At 55.7% G+C, this 19,633-nt stretch overlaps 5 protein-coding genes across 5 annotated transcripts; 2 read left to right on the top strand and 3 right to left on the bottom strand.

The window, feature by feature from the left end:
* Positions 1 to 144: 144 nt before the first annotated feature.
* Positions 145 to 2,515, top strand: plcN_0 (Non-hemolytic phospholipase C; the record flags this gene model as incomplete). Its single annotated transcript, XM_014687524.1, has 7 exons — positions 145 to 267; positions 329 to 411; positions 495 to 880; positions 945 to 1,331; positions 1,400 to 1,510; positions 1,590 to 1,792; positions 1,847 to 2,515. 7 exons carry the CDS (start codon positions 145 to 147, stop codon positions 2,513 to 2,515), a joined length of 1,962 nt encoding a protein of 653 aa, XP_014543010.1.
* Positions 2,516 to 3,082: 567 nt separating this feature from the next.
* Positions 3,083 to 4,441, bottom strand: G6M90_00g000580 (uncharacterized protein; the record flags this gene model as incomplete). Its single annotated transcript, XM_014687523.1, has 5 exons — positions 3,083 to 3,166; positions 3,219 to 3,283; positions 3,336 to 3,761; positions 3,836 to 4,011; positions 4,074 to 4,441. The coding sequence occupies 5 exons, from the start codon at positions 4,439 to 4,441 to the stop codon at positions 3,083 to 3,085; spliced, it is 1,119 nt and encodes a 372-aa protein (XP_014543009.1).
* A 1,947-nt stretch (positions 4,442 to 6,388) lies between these two features.
* G6M90_00g000590 (uncharacterized protein) lies at positions 6,389 to 8,736 on the bottom strand (the record flags this gene model as incomplete). The annotated part of the gene is made up of 7 exons (XM_066129488.1): positions 6,389 to 6,797; positions 6,860 to 7,530; positions 7,606 to 7,904; positions 7,967 to 8,379; positions 8,443 to 8,561; positions 8,628 to 8,651; positions 8,707 to 8,736. 7 exons carry the CDS (start codon positions 8,734 to 8,736, stop codon positions 6,389 to 6,391), a joined length of 1,965 nt encoding a protein of 654 aa, XP_065985809.1.
* Positions 8,737 to 9,731: 995 nt separating this feature from the next.
* exgB (Glucan endo-1,6-beta-glucosidase B) lies at positions 9,732 to 11,024 on the top strand (the record flags this gene model as incomplete). The annotated part of the gene is made up of 1 exon (XM_014687521.1): positions 9,732 to 11,024. The coding sequence occupies one exon, from the start codon at positions 9,732 to 9,734 to the stop codon at positions 11,022 to 11,024; it is 1,293 nt and encodes a 430-aa protein (XP_014543007.1).
* A 1,359-nt stretch (positions 11,025 to 12,383) lies between these two features.
* G6M90_00g000610 (uncharacterized protein) lies at positions 12,384 to 13,573 on the bottom strand (the record flags this gene model as incomplete). The annotated part of the gene is made up of 3 exons (XM_014687520.1): positions 12,384 to 12,633; positions 12,694 to 13,189; positions 13,336 to 13,573. The coding sequence occupies 3 exons, from the start codon at positions 13,571 to 13,573 to the stop codon at positions 12,384 to 12,386; spliced, it is 984 nt and encodes a 327-aa protein (XP_014543006.1).
* Between the last annotated feature and the right edge of the window lie 6,060 nt (positions 13,574 to 19,633).

The raw sequence follows: 19,633 nt of genomic DNA on the forward strand, positions 1-19,633 counted from the left end.
TAGACGAGGAGCCGTGTTTTTGGACCATAGCACATTGCGCGGCGAGCCCGCAAGCCATCTCTGGCGTGGTTTGTATAAACTGCCAGGGTGTTCCGCAAGAGCACATCACCACCGAGGCAGGGCCCTCAAGAATCAGGAACCAAGATGCACCGCAGACTCTCCTTCGCCGCCGCCGTCTTGGCCACGGCCACGGCTGTCCGGGCCGGCTCGCTCAGAGACGTCAAGCACATTGTGCTGTTTATGCAGGAGAACCGCGCCTTTGACCATGTAAGTCGGGGCAGCTCAGTTACAAGACGGACCAGACGGCTCAATGTTCTAACGGTTCTAGTATTTCGGCACCATGGCCGGTGTTCGCGGCTTTGGCGACCCGAATGTGCAAGTCAACCGAGACGGGCGGTCTACATTCGAGCAGTATGTAGATATACAGGCACCCTCGACTCGACTCTCAATCTCCAGATGTCCCGTGCAACCAACTCTTAGCTGACTCTTCCCAGACCCATTTCCCCCCAGAACGGCGTCGACATCCTCAAGCCTTGGCACATCAACCACCTCGGCGGCGAGTGGCTCGAGGCAACGCAATGCATGGGCGCCGGCGACAACGGCTGGGCCACGATGCACGCGGCCTACAACGGCGGGCTCGGCAACAACTGGGCGCAGGCCGACGGGCCCTACAGCCTGGGCTACTTTACGCGCGCCGACATTCCCACGCACTTTGACATTGCCGAGGGCTGGACCGTGGCCGACATGGCCTCCCAGAGCATCCTGGCCGCCACGGACCCGAACCGCATCACCTGGATGAGCGGCTCCGTCAACATCCCCGGCTCGCCCACCAACCCGGACGGCACCGGCGGCATGATTATCGACAACAGCGCTTCGCCGGGTACGTCGTCTTGTCTTGTCTTTGCTCACCAGCCCGTCTACATCATTGGCTGACCCGCGTGCAGGCTGCGAGGCGCCGGGCCTCAACTGCTTCCCCTTTGTGTGGAAGACGTTCCCCGAGTATCTAGAAGCGGCCGGCATCTCCTGGCAGGTGTGGCAGGACATGGACAACTTTGAGGACAACATGCTGGCCTACTTTGAGCAGTACCAGACGGCGAAAAACGGCTCCGCGCTCCGCACCAGGGGCAACTCGTACCCGGGGCTCGACGCCTTTTACGACGCCGCGGCCAAGGGCACGCTGCCGCAGGTGAGTTGGATCGTCGGCCCGCAGGAGCAGAGCGAACACGCGCCCAACCTGCCCAAGGACGGCGCCTGGCTGCAAAAGAAGGTGGTGGACGCCATCACCCAGAGCCCGGCGTACAACGAGACGGTTCTGGTCATAAGCTATGACGGTATGTTTCACCCCGTCTTTTTTTTTTTTTTTTTTTCGTTGGCTAACCAGGTCCAAATCCAACTACAGAGCAGGGCGGCTGGGCCGACCACGTCGTTCCGGTTGTTGCGCCCAAGGGCACGCCCGGCGAGTGGCTCAAGGATCCGTACAACCAGTTCGGGGACGTCCCTCTGGGACCAGGTACGTCGCGTGGCTACATTATACCAGGGACACTTGACGACATTTGTACTGACCCGCAATGTCCTGTGGCTACGTGTAGGCTGGCGAACGCCCCGGTTCATCATCTCGCCCTGGACGCGAGGCGGCAACGTCTTCACCGAGTTTACAGACCACACCTCGGACATTCAGTTTGTCGAGGCCTGGGCCGCCGCCCACGGCTACAAAGACGTGCGGACCAAGGCGCTGACGCAATGGCGCCGCGACCACATGTCGAATCTGGTGAATGCCTTTGACTTTGACCATGTGAGTCGGCCGTTGGAGTCTAGAAGCTATTTCGAAAGCTAACCACCAGACAAGCCCGACCTGTCCACCCCCCGCATCACCGCGGTAGACACGCCGGAATCCCTCCCCGACGACGGCTCCCACTGGAGCGGAAACCTTAGTCTTGGTTCCCTCACCGGGCCGTGGGTCGGCGCGGCCAAGTGCCTCCAGGACCACCGGAGCACCAAGCCCCCGATCCCGTACGGCAAGGAGAACGCCGGCCAGGACATGGCGCAGCTCGTCGAGGACGGCTTCAAGCGGGTGCGCGGCCAGCTCACCGAGGGCCGTTACCTGACGTTTGAAACGCTCGGCCTCGCGCTCGCCAGCTACGCCGGCATCGTCGTCAGCTTCGCGCCCGCGACGCGCAACCACAGCGACCCCCGCCAGCGCTGGATTGTCCACGCCGTCGGCACCGGCACCGAGTTTACCATCCAGTCCGCCGCGGACAAGAAGTACATTGCCGGCACGCCCGTCGGCCTGCTGACATCCGACGTCGGCAGCGCGCAGGCCTTTCGCATCACGTATAACCCCAGAGGGGCCAAGTACCGCCTCAGCCTGGCCAACAAGCCGGCCTCTTCGTTTGTGGCGCCGAATCAAAAGAGTAGGCGGCGCGCGGCCAACGGCACCGTGTCGGCGGCGGCGGCTGTGGACTGGGAGGCAAGGTTTGGCGAGTTTAGCATTTATAGCGTTTCCTATCGCTCGTAGGCGTCATAGCGAGAACCTCCGTGTGTATGTTTGTTTACCTTTACCTTTGAAACGCTTCCTATCGCTTGTAGGCGTTATACCAAGAAGCTATATATGTATGTTTACCATTAGCTTTGAAACGCAATACAATTATCGGCATGATTGCTGCACTGTTTATTTACACATGTACCTTTTTACCTTTTTCCTGTTTCCTGTTTCGGATGTGGTGCCATGGCCTCATTGGCAGTCTGGAGGCGCCACGGCGCTCTACTAGCGCCACATTTGTTGCTGCACATGTGACTGCATGTATTGATTGACTCTTCACACCCAGTTTGTGGACGAGTATTCTGACGCCAAATGTGCAAATGTCCAAGGGCGAGTCCGTCTAAGTTCCTCTCGAATAACCTGCCGCAGGTCAAGGACAGCGTAATGAAACCGCACACATGTCGGATGGGCCTGCGCAAGTCCATGTTTCCTTGTTCAAAAAGTAAACTATGTAGCAAGTAATCGGGTGAAATGTATTTACACTCATGAGCGGGATATATACAGGACTCTTAACATGATGCCGGCCATTGTTCAATGTTGGCCCTAAATGTACGACGCTTCCAAGAGGTAGCTCACAACCATCTTGGCGTGAAGCAGAATAGTCGGCCACATGATCTTGTCATACGTCTAGCGCCTGTTAGCCAGCGATTACATTCTACTACAGCACAGAGGCACTCACGTCATTCGCAGAATGGATATACTTGTTTGAATTCTCAAACGTGTCCTCAGCCACAAACGCCGCAGCTGCAGCACTTAGCACAACGCTTCTCCACGGATAGAAAAAAAGCAAACTCACGGAAGCCATTAGCACGCGCGCTCGCGTGGTCCGAACACCCATAGCCGCACTTGGACGTCCCCGGCTTGACGTGCAGGTAGTCCCCTATCAGGGCGGTCACGTAGCGCGTCAGCCCGGCGTCGACGTAGTCCTGGAAGACGGCCGGGACGCCGGTGGGCGAGTAGCCCGCCATGTCCTGGTTCAGGTAGCCGACGACGCTGCGCCCGGCGGCCTTGTAGCTGGCCCAGACGTCCTGGGACCCGAGGAGGCCGACCTCCTCGGCGGCGTACCAGTGGAACTCGATTGTGTTTCGGGGCCGGAGGCCCGAGGCCGCGAGCACGCGCAGCGCCTCGAGGACCACGACGGTGCCGGAGCCGTCGTCGTCGGCGCCGGGGCTCCTCCCCGTCGGGCTGCTCCCGATGGAGTCGAGGTGCGCGCCGACGACCACTGCAAAGGTGAGTCAGGACAAAGTCAAGTCAGTTGGATATGGATATGGTGCTGTAGAGTGTGCGACGACGTACCCAGGCTGGAGCTGTTTCCGGGCAGCCGCGCAATGATGGACGGCTGCTGGAAGCGGGTGTGGTTGAAGCGCTGCACGGTGATGGCTGGATTCGGCGCCGCGAGCTGCTTGGCCTGGTTGAACAGCCAGTTGGCGGCCTGGAGCCCCGTGCCGGACTGGTAATACCGCGTGTGGAACCTGCTGGGTGTGAGACGGGACGGCGGACACGCATGGGGGGCATGGAGTAGACGGCATCTTACTCCGAGTACGTCTTGAGCCAGCTCTTGGGCCCGTCGGTGGTGACGTTTGCCAGCAACTTGTTGCCTTGGTCCAGGTGCAGCGCGCCATTGGGGTACGTGACGGCTTGTCGCTGGGCGTCCTGCCCGGACGGATCGGCCGACAGGATGGAGAGCACCTCGTCGTCCTCGACGTCGGTGATGTCTATGAATCCGATGTTCTGGGATATGAAACGATCAAACTCCTCCTGCTCCGTGACCCACTGCCCGGGATCCGATTCCGACGTCTTGATCAGACGCAGGTCGGCCGGGCGTGTGAGGCCGGGCGGGGCGGCGAGGCCCGGAACGGCGGCCAACAGGGCCAGGAGAGCGAGCTTGGACATGGAAGGCATTGCGAGTGGCTCTAGCACTTGAATGTTGACAGAACAGGACGGGGTAAAGCGGCTGCAGGACGATCCGCGGCATAGAGGACGGCAGCGCCCTCTTATAGCTTTCCCAAGATCCCCGTGCTGCGTGTAAAACGATCAGCACCGCAGACTGGCTCACTGAAAGGGCAGCTCGTGAGCAAGTTCCCTTCTCCACACCATCTATCAGGTCCAAATCCAAGCGCGCCCCCCCATCACACATAGATGCGCATGCCATCCGGGTAGCAAGGTCTGGCGTCGTCTTCGCACAACGCCCCAAGCCAGAGTTACCCGCCGACGCTGCGGATAAAGTGCGAATACGGACAAGCAGGTGGGAGATGGGAGGCTGTGGTCAAACGCCACGCCAGCGCCCATGTACTTGCCTATTTGAGCCTGGTTTTCGTCTCACATCTCGCGCGGGAGCCACCAGCGACGCTTGACAGTCCCGGCGCGCGACACGGCAGCAGGGGTCATTCACCCGGTCCTTGAAGGAACAAGTCATGCCGGGCCGGGCGCCTCCAAGCCGACCTGCCCAGAGGGGCAGCCCTGAGCATGGTTACAATTAAGCTTCAAATATTGACTCTGTGCTCCTTCCTCCTGGCTGGTTGTGCTCGGCCCCATCGAAACTGGAGATTGGCCTTGGCGCCGTCTCCTGCCAGATTGAGCCGTCCCTCCGATTTCACCTACGGCCCTTTGCACGTCTCCGTCTTGACCATTCAGAATCAGTGGCCGTGTCCATGGACGGAGTCGTCTTTACATGGCACGTGTTCTTGGCCTGTGCGAACAGAGTTATCGAGGTCTTGTACAGTAACCATCTCATGCAGTTGGCCATTCATGCCCCAGTTGCCTGCCCAATGCAGCATCTGCCATCATTCATGCCATGGTGCGACGGGCATCGTATACAACGTCGACAGCGAGTGCCATCTTGGCGTGTCATGCGCTTTCGCTCGTTGAACCAGTCCTTGTCACAAGACGGCGCAGACCATGCCCGGTTCACAAACGTTCCTCCCCCAAGGTTCCTCCCCCAAGGTCATGTGTAGTGGGTTCCTCGACTTCGCCTCCGGTAGCCCTGGTCCAGTCCACCGACCTGGTGTTGACTATCCGCAATGGCTTCACCTCGACGGCAACGGGTACCTTTGTGGTTCTGGGATGTTGTGGCCGACAGCGGAACAGATGCCGACTTTTACCGTGCTGCTAAAGGCCACCTCTGAGGTTGCTGCCGTTTATTGGCAACGACACGCGTGTCGGCGGGCTTCGGCAATAGCTCACGGTGGGATATATCCGGCACGGCTCCGGACATGGAGCCGTACGCATGGCATGGCCGCCGTCTTGCATCGCCAGGAACAAAGACGGCGCCGTGTATACGGCAGGTCGGACCACTTTCTCCACCTCTCTTCTCAACGAGGGATATTTGCCAGAGTGGGATTTGTAGCATATAGCCTTGGCTCTGCACTAGCCAACGCCATCACAAGAGACTGCCCGATGCCATACGGAGAACCCGCGCCGACGAGGCCTACTTTACGCTTGAACTACGTCCAAGCGCAAGACACAATGATGCTTTAAACCGCAACAATATAGTGATTTGGTATTGAAAAGGAAGTAATTCTCATGTTTCGGCCTCTTTCTGCTATGCTTGTGATTGACACTGCAGTGTGGTGCCAACACGGAGACTCTATTTGGGTCGTCCTTTCGTAGCAAGTCCGCACACTCCATCTAATAGTACCCTCAATCAATTGCCATGACTAAAAATCAACAGATGGCCAGTCACTCAAGCACCTACGCAGTCCGATCGAAAAGCGTCGTCATATTACATTGACGGGATGATTCGGGGTCCGGTTCATAAGAGCACGGAATAGCAACAAAAGGGGCAATGCATCATCCGCATTCGCCACCAACTGGCACGCCCATCACGGCAATACGTGTAAACGGGCTTGATCACTGGTGCTCGCTGTAATGCGGCCCGTTTGCATTCAAATCACTTCCCAAGTTGACAGCCGCCGTCATCATGCCCTCCACCACCCAATCGTTCATGTTGGATTGCAGCAGGTCCCAGTCAAACGGTTCTTGGTTGTAATTCTGCAGGGGCAGGTGGACAACGCCGTCGTGACATGGAGTCATTTGATCCTGCCGGGGTCGCGTTTGGTTAGAGTCGATAAAGGCCTGCGCTGTGCGGTGCAGGGCCCTGCAGACACCCACTTGTCGTTCGCACGAGTTTGTCGCCGCTGCAATCTCGTCAAGAGTATCGGCCACCTTGCGGAGCGTTTCCAGATCATCCCTGTCGGCGTGGGAGATGCAGTGTACAAAGGTGATGATGTATGGCGTAAAGGTCGAGCGAGTAAATACCCTACAACACCAGACGGGTTAGATGCTCGGCTCGTCGCTGGAAATGCATCATGTGGCGCGTACCAAACAGCGTACAGCTGCAGAGCCCCTGCTCCCATGGCTGACATTGGAGGATACAGCGACAAATGGGCTTCCAGCCCTTCCCTGGCAGCCGTGAAGCATTCTTCGGAGACGTCTTCGATGGAGCTCGACGTTGTGGACGCCCTGTAGATGAGTGCCAGGAGTGAGTAGTAAGCAACCTTTGTTGGCAAAAACAAGACGTGAAAGACCTTGCTGTGCTGCGCCCGGGAGTAGTCAAGTGCACTCCACGTGCGGTACCATTCTCTGAGGGTCGTGGATAACTCCTCAACACTGGCGAGCCTTGATTCGGGGGGGAGACTGGCTGCAAAGGGCGAATACAAGTTTTTGTATACGTTTGCCTGCAGAGTAAAGAACTTGGTGAACAAGTTGAGGGCCATGTTCCAAGGAGCTAGTGAAGGGTCGTGATCTGGCGCTGGGAGTTGGAGGTCCACGTCGTATTCATGAATCAGGGGCGCCTTGCCCAGAGGCAAGACCATGCTCTGGCTCGACTGGTAAACGTGCCAGAATAAACGGCGGCACGATTTTGCTTCTTCTGGCGGCAAATGCTGCATGGTTGACTCTCTGTGGTACCCAAGGGTAAGACAATGTCTGGCGGCAGCAGAGGTGAGATGCCACTGTGCTTCCAGGTTCCCCTGAAACTGAACATCAAGAATCTACCAATACACCTTGGCGGTCAGTCATGGCTTGGGCGATTCACATGTCTGCAAACAGAGTATCAGCGCACGTACCGCAATGGCGAGGGCAAGTATGTTGGCGTAGTTGGGCACGGCATACAACTCGTGCGCTTGCACACCCGCTCTGAAGGCCTTGTAACAGACGTCCTGGTAGTGTTTGAATTGCGGTGTCGGGATATGCGAGGTTTGGTCTTGTTCTAGAATCTCCCGGATCCCGTTGTACAGTATGCCGTAGAAGACTGTGAGCTCTCCGGTTGATATGGGCTCGACGGGAAAGTATACGCGCTGCGCAAGGCTCTCTACATAGTCCCACCCGTTTATAGGATGCATAACAAACAGCAACCGGGGCGTTTCTGGGCGCTAACAATGTCAGAGCAATGGCAAGGAGGCTGGTAGCAAATTTCACAGTTCATACTCTTCAAGATTTGCAACAGTGTAATGACGACACTCGCTGAAAGTTGCGGGGTCCGGAGCTGCTTCGCATCTAGTGACGTCTCTTTTGATGTCATCGTAGCCGTCGGATGGTGAATGGCAGCGCGCAAGTTTCTCACCTCATCGGCGACCGGGGAAAGCTCATCGGTTTCGAGGGTTGGTAGCTGGGGCATGCGGCTTGCCATATCGGCCTGTCCCTCAAAGAGCGGCTCGCCACGTTGCAAACACGTTTGGCCGGTTTCCCATGCTTCCTGCGAGGATTCTCCCGCTTGGCTGGAGCTAGATGGGTCCTCGAGTCGCCTTTCTTGGTTCCCAGAATGGTTGTTGCTCGCGAGAAGGGAGCCAACCGTCTTTTCGAGCTTATCCAGCCGCTCATGAATCGACGTAATCCGACATCTGCCACGCTGCTAAGCACTCCATTGTTGTCCAAAGATGTCGGGCGCTTCATGAATCACGTACGGGTCATGGAGTCGACGTGGCGCTCCGGTCTCGTTGGCAGCACTCTTGGGCCCCGTGGAGGAACAGGCGATGTTGGAGGTGACGCAGTTGGAGCAGGGACTTTGTCTATCGCATCGGATCTAGCATATCCCCCGGCGACTGTCAACAGCGAGCTTCAGTTCACCGGCCATGTCGTGCCAACAAACCTTTCGAATGCGGCAATGCGTACACTGTATCCCCAACGTTTTAGCATCTCGGCGGCACACCTGGCAGTGACAGTCTTACCGCCCGCGGAATCACGCTGTTGGGTGCCATGTTGAGCGCAGCGACGCGGCATTCAGAACCGAGATGGTGGACGGCGTGGGAAACGCGGAGGCCGCGGTGAACATTGAACCGCGAGGGTAGCGGCGGCCCAGGTGTGCTGGGTCAATATCCGACCAGCACACTAAGCGGGAATTGGGCAATGCGCACAGCGTTGTGTCCAAGTATATAGAGCCGCGTGCCCTCTCTTTTGTGGCTTTGTGTCGTTGCGGATGAATTTGCCTGCGTGTGAAGATGAAAACACTGAAGGTTGAAACTCCGCAGCGGAGTGGAGTTTGGGGCTAATTTCCCACGACCCTCGAGATGTCCCTGAGATAGCAACCTGAGAGCATCATGCCCAACATCAATATACAATTCTTGCAAGTAAAAGGATGGTAAGACATGGTCCCCATAGTGGTGGTACTTTGTGCATGGCAAATACACATTTCCTATGCACTCCTCACATCCGATCCGGAATCAACTCCATGACACATACATTTTGGGACAAAGCTGTCTTATTCCCGCAGCCTCTCGGCATGACGTCGTCATCTCTACACAATAGTTGTAGACGTAATGCACTGGACGGAATGGGTCTCTCTCTGACAGTCTTGGTTGGGGGATAAATCTTGTCCGGGCTGCTGCTTATTTGGTACAATCATGTCGGCAACAATCCGCTGCACCAACCCCAGAGAGGCAGCATCAACTCTGAGCTCATACGACTTGACGCTTACTGGGCCTGAGCATGTAAGCTGACAACGGTATCAGGCAATTGATCCGCCCTTGTTGCTGCACGGCAGTACGGCAGCACGGCATCTGGTGACTATTCCATACGGGCCGAAAGGTCACAACGGGCCAACGACATGCCATTCAATCAACACGACACTAACCCCGTGGTAGTTAATGCCAAAACCTTTATGGGCCCCTATTCACAGAGGGTTTACTTATAAAAGAAGCTCATTCGCCGACCTACTCAAGTCAGAGGCCAACTCGACACGTCAATCACAGTCACGATGCATCTCTCTATTCTTGGGCCGCTATGTCTGGCGAGCGCCGTCTCGGCCTGGCTCCCTCAGGACCGTGACTTGCAAGCCTTCAACCAGACGGCTCGATTTGAGAAGCTCGGCAAACGCTTCAAGCCCTCGTTGCCCAATGGCGTCACCAAAATCCGCGGCGTCAACTTTGGGGGCTGGCTCATCTGCGAGCCCTGGATGATGCAGAACGAATGGAGGAACGTCCTCGGCTGCGGCGGCTCGGCCTCTGAGTTCGACTGCATGAACGACCACTACAAGGGCGGCAACCGAGAGGCCGGCAATCAAAAGTTCGAGAAGCACTGGCGAGATTGGATCAACCCGGATACCGTGCAGTCGGTCCACGACGTCGGCCTCAACACCATCCGCATCCCCATCGGGTACTGGTCGTACACGGACATTGTCGACAAGGCCAGCGAGCCCTTTGCCGACGGCGACCGCATGCTCCCGTACCTCGACGCCGTGGTCCAGAAAGCCGCCGACCTGGGCATCTACGTCGTCATCGACCTCCACGGCGCCCCGGGCGGCCAGCAACAAGACGCCTTCACCGGCCAGAACAACCAGCCCGCCGGCTTCTTCAACGACTACAACTTTGGCCGCGCCGAGAAGTGGCTCGCCTGGATGACGAACCGCATCCACACCAACCCGGCGTACGCGAGCGTCGGCACCATCGAGGTCCTCAACGAGCCCGTCTCGCGGCACGACGCCGCCGGCCGCTACCCTGCTCCCGGAGAGGACCCCGGCCTCGTGCAAAAGTACTACCCGGCCGCGCTCAAGGCCGTCCGCGACGCCGAGGCCGCCCTCGGCATCGCAGACGCCAAGAGGCTGCACGTCCAGTTCATGTCGAGCAAATGGGACGCTGGCGATGCGCGCGCCGCCGCCGCCGTGGCCCGCGATCCCGCCACGGCCTTTGACGACCACAACTACATCGGCTTCGCGCTGGGCAGCAGCAACGGCGACCAGCGCCGCCTCATGCACAGCGCGTGCACCGACTCGCGCGTCGTCAATGGCCAGGCCTTTGCCGTCACGGGCGAATGGAGCATGACGTCCGGCGTCGACTGGAAGGACGCCGGCTTCTTCAAACGCTTCTTCACCGCCCAGCAGCAGCTCTATGAGAAGCCCGGGATGGACGGATGGATCTACTGGACCTGGAAGACGGAGCTCAACGACCCTAGGTGGACGTATTCCTATGCCACGTACCTCAACTACGTTCCTACCGATGCTGCCGCGCTCGAGAAGAATGTGTACCAGGATGTTTGCTCTGGATTTAGGTAAGCGACGGCCGTCTTGTTGCGGCGGGTTGGCCAAGCCCACGGAAAGCATGTAGACGTGATGAATATAAACGTGACTGTTGTCGGTCACCGGCTCAACAACACCCGTTGTTTACCGTAGAAGTATCGTGGTGACGTGATAAATCAAACTATATAGACAAGTTCCCCGGGCAACCAAGTGAATGTCAACAATTGTTGGGCGTTTCATGTGCCTCACGATCCTGGCGATCCCCCCGGGCCAGTTTGGCGATTTTCTGGAATGGCATTGTGCGGCTACGACAAGTCGAGCGTTTTCCACAATTAAAGTAACTTGTTGACCAGGCTACTGTCCGCGTCCTGTAGACTATCAGCGTACCAGCTCGTCAAATGACCCATTCGTAGTCCTCGGGTCTCGAGATTTCAACATCTCTGCTGCACTGCTGTCGTCCCATGTTGCCGCCGTTGCAACGTTCTTGGCGCATCTACTGATATAAAGCTGGCGCCACAGGCCGATCACACAACAAGGAACCGGGTTCCAGGGCGGCCGCCAAAACAGGCATCCGTCTGCATGCACACCGTCTGGGTCTTGTGTTTCGTAAAGGGGGCTATTAGACGGACGAGAACGACGCAACAAACATTGTACTCTCGTGCGGCGACTCCATTGTCAGGTAGAGTGAAGGGACAAGTAGCTGCCAAGTATCTCGCAAGTAGTATAAAACGAATTGGCCAAAAAAAATCAACCCAGGGGCTCAAGACCAACATGGACAAATGACGCTGGTATTAAGTATCTTTAAGCGCTCCACGGCAAGAAACCCGGAAATCGTTTCGAAATGACGTCCGCTTTACCCACCGGCAACAATAGCCCAAACTGTCGCCTCGGCTCAACGCCACACCACCCAACGACGAACGCTCTCATCTAAAGACACATGGTCGAATTTTGTCTATGAATCATCATGCTGTACAATATACACCCAACCTGGCCCCCAGTCCCAGAAAGATCTGCTTCGCCTACAGTCAACGCGTACGGTAATATACAACGTCATCCCGTATTGCCTATGCATAATGACAAGTTATATCAAAATAAAAAACAAACCAGTGTCATGCTAGACACTGCCCAGTATCTCCAAATAAACGCCAATCGAACAGCAGTCCGTGTATCGCTTCATGATGGCCGCACCGCATGTTGGTCTTTCGACCCAGGAATATACGTATAGGCAAACCCGACAATGCCGTCGCAGGGGGCGCAACCATTGGATTGGCATTGGAGTACCATGAGCCGCATCGTCAAGTGGTTCACCGCCCGGCACTCGCAGCACATCTCAGGCTTCCGAAATTAAATGTCTGCACATGTTGTCTCGCTTCATATGGTGTTCACATTCCAAGATTATGTAGACGTCTCGATATCCACTGCCAGACTAGGCACCGAGAAGGTGACGTTGGCGGTCGAGCTATAGGCTTCTTGTCCAAAGGCAAGATACCCGAGGTAATCAGTCTTTTGGGGGTAGTTGGCGTTGTTCATGGCAAAGATGGTGTCTATGAGCGGCTTCAGATCTCCTTTGAAGGTGGTGGTAGGCTTAGTTGCTACCCAAGACAGCACCATCTGATTCTGCGAATTGAGTCCAGAGTATAGCTCGCTGCAAACAGTCAGCTGGGCCATTTCTTGTCAACAGAGAACGAAATCGACGCCGACTTACAATTCCACGCCCTCAAGGGTCTGGCTTTTGACCAAGCCTTTGTCGGGGGTATTCTTCTTGCCAAGAGGCCAAGCATCTGTACCAAAATCGGCAAACCACACCATCACTTCAAAGCCTGCCTTCTCGCTGTCTTCGGCCTTTGTGCTGTCCTTGTCCATAAACATATCGATGGCCACGTTGGCATTGATCTGGTTTGCTGTAACATCGGCATCGGTAACCTCTTCATGTGTGTCGTTCTTGAGCGACAAGGACCATTCAACATCAAACTCGAATTTGGACACGGAACCGATTTGGACAGGAAAGTTTTTGCTATCAACTTTTGCGTTGGGGAAGGCGTGCACGTTGTTTCCGCCGCCCGTAACTCGGGGATACTGCCAGGTAGTATTGAAGACGGGCGCTGAGAATTCGGTGGCATACGTTCGATTTCCGTTGAAGTTGACCAACATGCAAAGTGCTCCTTCCTCGCCCTTTTTCCAACCCCAAGGGTTAGGATTCACTTGCGGGAGAAGATTGTCAGCAGTCAATGTCAAATGATTGGCATTTTGGGTGGAGGTTGGCAAGACGGCACCAAAGCAGAGACGGAGAAGAAGAGGAGGGGGAGAAAACGTAGCGCAAATTGGGCATGTATATCGAGGGACTCACAGATGAAATTCTGGCCCTTGGACTTGGGATCGAAACCAAAGGCTTGGTCACACTTTATCTCGACAGTATCCTTGCCCTTGGGAGTACCTATTCCAGGAAGACCATTGCCATCATCACCGCCTGAGAATGGAGGCGGTCGGCCCTTGGCATGATTGTATGCCTGCATGCCAAGCAGGACACCAATGGTAGTAGCGATTGGCAGCGCCAAGAAGACGGCACTTACAAGCCATCTAAGCATGGCTGTCGTATATAATGACAGGCAGAGAATACGATGGAAAGCGAGAGGACGGCGAAGGCGAGTCGCCGGGAGAGCGAAGGAGGCGGGGAAGCTCGCGAGGCCGTGGAATGTCGAGTGTTTCGGTATCGTCGATTTTCTGTGGGAGACAAACGGCCTTGTTGTCGCTCACAGCGGCGCCAACGACAACGAGCGAAGCGAACGGCGCGCCAGAAGGTTGGAATTCAGCGAGGAGCGAGAGTCTAAAGTACAGGACAAGCGAGAGAGGTCGCGAGAGGAGGGTGTGCAAGGCGGCGAGGGGCGAAGTGAGCGTGGAAAATAAAATAAAAGAGACGGATATGATGGACGGGATGAAGAAACGAAACGAACCGGCCAGACGGGATCAGGTGGTGAGAAGACGGGAGCAGCTGGCCGCCTGGGGCCACTGGCACTTACAGGTACTTGGGCGGGTGGTGTGCACGGGCGGCAGCGCAGTTACAGCGGCGACAGCAGGGCAATAGCGGGCACTGGGACCAGACAATAGCATGCAGGGGCCGCAGCATGTACCTGTAGCCCGGCAAACTTGCCATTGATGAGGAGATGCCGGTAGACATGACACTGAACGGTCATTTGTAACTAAATTCAACGTTCGGTCTGGTGCACTGTGGTCTGGTGCACTGTGGTCTGGTATTGTGGCAACTGGGGGGGCTTGGGGGGGTGCGCACTGGGCCGGTCGGCGCCGACATGGAGACTGGGGGCATCCAGATGTCCGGACTGGCCACTGGCGACATCTGGGCTCATGTGCGGATGCGGCGCCTCCCTGTGGCCCGCTTGCTCATTGAGACCTGGCTTGGCTTGCTTGCATTTACCAAAGCGCGTGCCCATTGACATTCAAGATGGATGAATTGACACAATCAACTGACACGCAGTGACACGCAGTGACACAACAGCGACTGATCGTATTGACAACTTGCCATTCGACTACAATAGCCGGCGAGTATGTATTCTCTTCTCCGCGCCGCGGAGCATCAGACTGGGGCCATGCCCACAGCGCCGACCGTTTGTTTTGATCAGCAAACTCGGAAGTCTTGGCGACACGCGACGAGCAGATGGGAAATAAAAATAATAAGGAAAAAATAGCATCAGCCCCCCAATGCGATCTTGCATGCACTGCCCGCCCAGTCGCCCACCAGCCCAGTGGCGCCGGTCCCCAGTCCAGCCAGTCAAGCATCCGCAGCGACAAAAGACCTGGCATCAATTGATGCTGGGGCTTTCAAGGAGGGCCCTAGCAGTTGCTGATCCGGGCCGGCTGAGTGGGTATCCGCGAGGGCTTCAGAGAATTTGGCTCCATGTCCGTAATAACTAATATAGGGAGCAGTTCATATCAGCTAATACTCCGTATTGGCCCCGTCCGCCCACCGTCCTGGAGCCATGAACCCGGGAGGCAGCCTGTTGAAGAACTGCTCATTTATATATTAATACTATATTTATTCTCAATGCAAATAGCACAGCACAGCCCAACTCAATGGGCAAACGAACTGACCCCTTGCTCTGTTGCTCTGATCCAAGAGACGGGCTGGTGCCTTATGAACTGATGCCGATGAACCTTGAACATCGGTCCAAAGAATTTGATGTCTGGCGCGAATGGTGGGTCCTGTCGGGTTCATCGCTCGAGAAAAACGTCAACCGGTCTGGTCCCCTTGAGCTTCAACTACAGCGCATCGCGCCCTGGTTCTATGTACAGTACTGTAGTGTCGCTCTAGACCCCTACCGGAATAGGTAATCAGTCCAGGTCAACTATTGGTTGTTATTGGTGCAATCATTGAAGGCGCCGGCTCAGTAGAATCCAGAATCTGGCACTGTAGGTACATGGCAGCAATGGCCTGTCGGCAATTACTCGGTACAAGAACCAGACAATGCTTGAAGGATGGCGCAGTGCAGATTATTCCCCCAGCCATCATGGGACTACGTACATATTCGCAAAGGACCCAGAGAATCCTTTTTCTGACACAGCTTGCACCATTTTCAGGGCTTAGAACCCTGAGCACATACAGTACCGTCCGGCGCTAAAGGAGGCATACGTAAATAAGTACATGGTGGCTGAGCGCCAGATGGGCTGAGACGGGATGCAGCAGCCCTCGACAAGGAAACAGGGAGAAACTGCAGAACAACAGAAAAAGACCATCCCCCCTTGGCCTGTTAGTGACTGGCAATGGGCACAAAGTGCGTATTGACTACCTACTGTGTGCCGTCTAACCGAGGCTGCCGACGCCTGAGGGTGAAGCCAAAAGGCCAATCAGATCAATTCATGGCGGCCAGTTCGCACATCTCGGGAGCACAGGGGCATGGGCCATGGCTAACCAGTTGGCTAGGATGGATTGGAGGAACAGATTGTGCAAATGGGGGCGCTAAGCAGGGGCTATAGAGGCTAAAGAGGAAAAGAAGAGGGGCAGAATCGTATCGCAGATGGCGCTTGGGCTGCGACGCATGCCGCCCATGCCAGTCAAATGGCCGGGTCCGCGAGACCTTCTCTCGCCCACGGACTCACACACAACACACACGCACGCACATATGCATGTATACATGCACATTGACATTACTGTAACGAGTACGCACCAGACACCACTTGACCCGTTTTGACACGCCGACACGCTCGCTGCTGGCAAACGTGTGCACAGCCTGCATCTTGGTTTGGACAAGGCATCCAATGCCCTTGTGTGCCTGGCAGCCTGAATGTGTTTGACGGATAGGGAAGGCGCGCCACATACTCCGTATTCCAGCAAAATTTTGCTTGGGAACGTGACCGACTTGACGGCGGCGCAGGCTTCAACACGAAAAATATCAAACCAGGCTCCCGCTTCCGCCCCTTCTATTTTGGACAGGTCGACTTTATTGCGCGGTGAGTTATCTCACCTCTGCTCGCATGGTATGGGTCTGCATCCTGGCAAAGCTGACCGGGCTCAAGAGACATGAATGAGCACTGAGAGTGGCCGATTATGCATGTCCACCCAAAGATAAAGAAGAAAAAAATGAGTTTGGCCAATCTTATTTACAGTGGGCACCTAGGCCCCCTTGCAATCAACCCAACTTAAAGACGTCCATGTTGCTTTATTATTCTCTAGTACTACTACTAGTACTACGTGCAAGACAGTGGCGGCGGTAAGACGTGAGACGTTGCTACTCAATGCTGATTGTACGGAGCACATACAACAAACCCTGGAACAACGGACCAGGCTTTATTAGAGACTTTATGGCGGAAGTTCCAGCAACAACGTGGATGACGACAGTGTGCCTGCCTGTGTGCCATGGCACTAGCAGAATGCCTAAAGCCCCAAGCATGCAAACTATTGTCCATTCCGAGCCATGCTAGGGATGATAAGACTCTGACCGATTTAGCATAGGGACCGAACAAAGACGAATATGTCGGGACGCACTACACGAGGATCGGTGTGCTGAGCGGCAAGCGCCTAAAATGCCCACATGGCACGATGCCGAAACACTTCCGCATGCTGGCGATTTCCACACTCAGAGAACCGCATTGATAGGCCGATTACATGGTGTGAACAGACAGGCCTTGGGCATCTCAAACTAGCAGGGCTCAACAGCCAACCGCCGGCCACAACAAGCCGTATTTGCGGGACAGGTGTGTGATGAATGGAGCTCTTCTTCAACATGAAATTAATCGTACTCAGTTGGCTCCTTGAGACTGTCCTGGTCAAGAGCAGAGGCTTGTCGTTGAAACGCGAGCGGACACGCCACCCAGGCGGAGGGAAAAGGAGAAGCTTTCATGGCGACGCCAGGGCAGCGCCAGTATCCCCGTTCCAACTGCCACTACGGCCACAGACGAGTAGCCGCAACCTGCCAGCCAATGTGAGCAACAGACTGGCCCGTCTCCAGGGCTTGGCTGGCCGGCCTTTGAGGATCCGGGCGAGTGAGCCATTAATTAATATTCGACAACTGGCGACTAGGCAGGGGGCCCTCACTCGTCAAGAGGCAAAAAATGCTTGCGGGATAGCCTGGTGGGGCCAAGCAGGAGTGTGGTATTGATGAGGGGATGGAAGTGCCACTCTGGGCCACTTGGTGGAAGCGCTGGCGCCATTGTCACAGCTTGAACCGCCCCGGCTCAACCGAAATCCTGGAAGGGACTTCAGCTCTCGGCACCGCTATCACAGCATGCCGTGGGCAACTCGCAACGTTGCAGGTGCAAGATCAAAATAGAGCAGAGGTGAAGGGAGGCGGCTTGGCTGACGGGTGTGGCAAGACGGTAGCGACATTCGTTCATACCACTGGAGCCCGCGTTCGCCGGATCGGATCGACGGGTGGGGATTTCAAGAGACGGCAAAGATAACATTTGTTTGGGGGGGGGGCATGGGCGCTATTCAGGTAAAGCACTGCATGCGCGCTCTTGCGCTCTTTCCATCCCTGTGAGGTCACGGTCTGAGTTGCGAGTTGCGTGACAGAAATCAGACTGGCCGGGTTGTGTGCAATGGCCGTCACATGGAGTATATTGACGGCGCATCAACGAAAGGATTATTCACCTCGGTGACTTGAACGCCCCAAACTCTGTCATCCCATCAATAACAAAGTATGATGGATGTATTGTACATATGTACACAATGAAAAGGCGAAACATCATCGGCTAACCAATGGCGCGGCGCGTGCTACATGGACATGATGCGATCAAGCAAACCCAACGGCAAAACTCTATTGTACTCTGGTATGCTTGGCCCCCATTTTGCGTCATAATAGAAACCTACCGGTGTTTCTGGGGCATTGACTTTACTAGGCTCGAAGCTTCAGGTCGCAAATTGAAGCCAATGCACTGACAGGCCAAGATGCAAGGCACGAAATGGCTGCAGTTGGATGACTCTTTGCTCCTCCACTCCATTCATTCGTCAATTCCTTCTCACACTGTCACGCCGACAATGGACGAACTCGTGGCCCCAGCAACACAGTGCAAATCGAAACACGTCAACGCTCGTGTTGGACACAGGTAGTGAGCGGGTGACGTGCCATCACAATATGTGCCAGGTCGCTTGGTTGGTTGGGAACTTCATGGGAGGCAACAAAAACAACGGTAATGCGACTTTCCCCCATCCACGTGGCATGATGATGCACCTGGCACATCGCAGTAACGCCTGATTACCATTGCCGTGTACACAGAAGCTTCCGGTATCTCGCAGCAAAGCAATTTCAACGCGCCACCATGTCATTGATAGATTTGCATTTAGCAAAGAAAGTATGCTTCGACGCCCTGGTCTTGGAGTCCTGGGGGCCTTGGGGTCTCGTGGTTTCGCGTTTGGGAGGCCCGTGCTCGTCCCAGCAGGACACTGTTTTACACGTATTATATCAGCTTGTTGTTGTATTGTATTGCATTGCAATATGTGAAATGCATGCATAACACAACACCGAGGATGTAGTGGTCCATTGTCAAGTACGGAGTTGGGTTGTCAGGCAAGCTGACCCAGAACAATTACTAATTGGAAGCCGGAATGGAAACATGGAGCGTTCAGCACATGAGGCGGCGGCTCAGCTCGGTACGGAGCAGGCAAACGGTCCGGTCACTGAGGCAGCCAGAAGCTTTGAGGCAGCACCTGGCTTAACGGCCGAAGTTTCCATGTTGACTGAGATCACTTCAATTACCAGCCCGGCTGCAGTGGATAACAGCACACGCCCCTAAGTGGGGGTCCTCGGTGAGCATACGCCCCACCCACCCCTCATCACACACCCTTCTCCACACTCGAGCCATTTTTTTTTAGTTGTTTGTCCCTTCGTGAACTCGGTATGGATGAATGGATGGAGAAGTACATTGTTGGAGTTCTGTACAGTGCTCTGTTTGGGTTTTTGCCTGCAAGCGTCCAAAATTGAGCATCCAGTCTGTCACTGGAGCCATCCCCACCTCAATACGCTCCGGGCAAATTCATTCAGGCACAGCCGCCTGGAGCAGGACGGGGTCAAGGACCACTCCTCCCTGATGGAGAACATGGAGTTGTTGTACAATAATAGGAGACAGTGCAGAGACAGGAGCGTTGGGTAAATCAGCTTGTCAACCTCCTGCCGTGAGAGAGATGCGCAGCTGCGCTC

Source organism: Metarhizium brunneum, chromosome 1 (genome assembly GCF_013426205.1).
Source record: "Metarhizium brunneum chromosome 1, complete sequence".
Classification (NCBI taxonomy): domain Eukaryota; kingdom Fungi; phylum Ascomycota; class Sordariomycetes; order Hypocreales; family Clavicipitaceae; genus Metarhizium; species Metarhizium brunneum.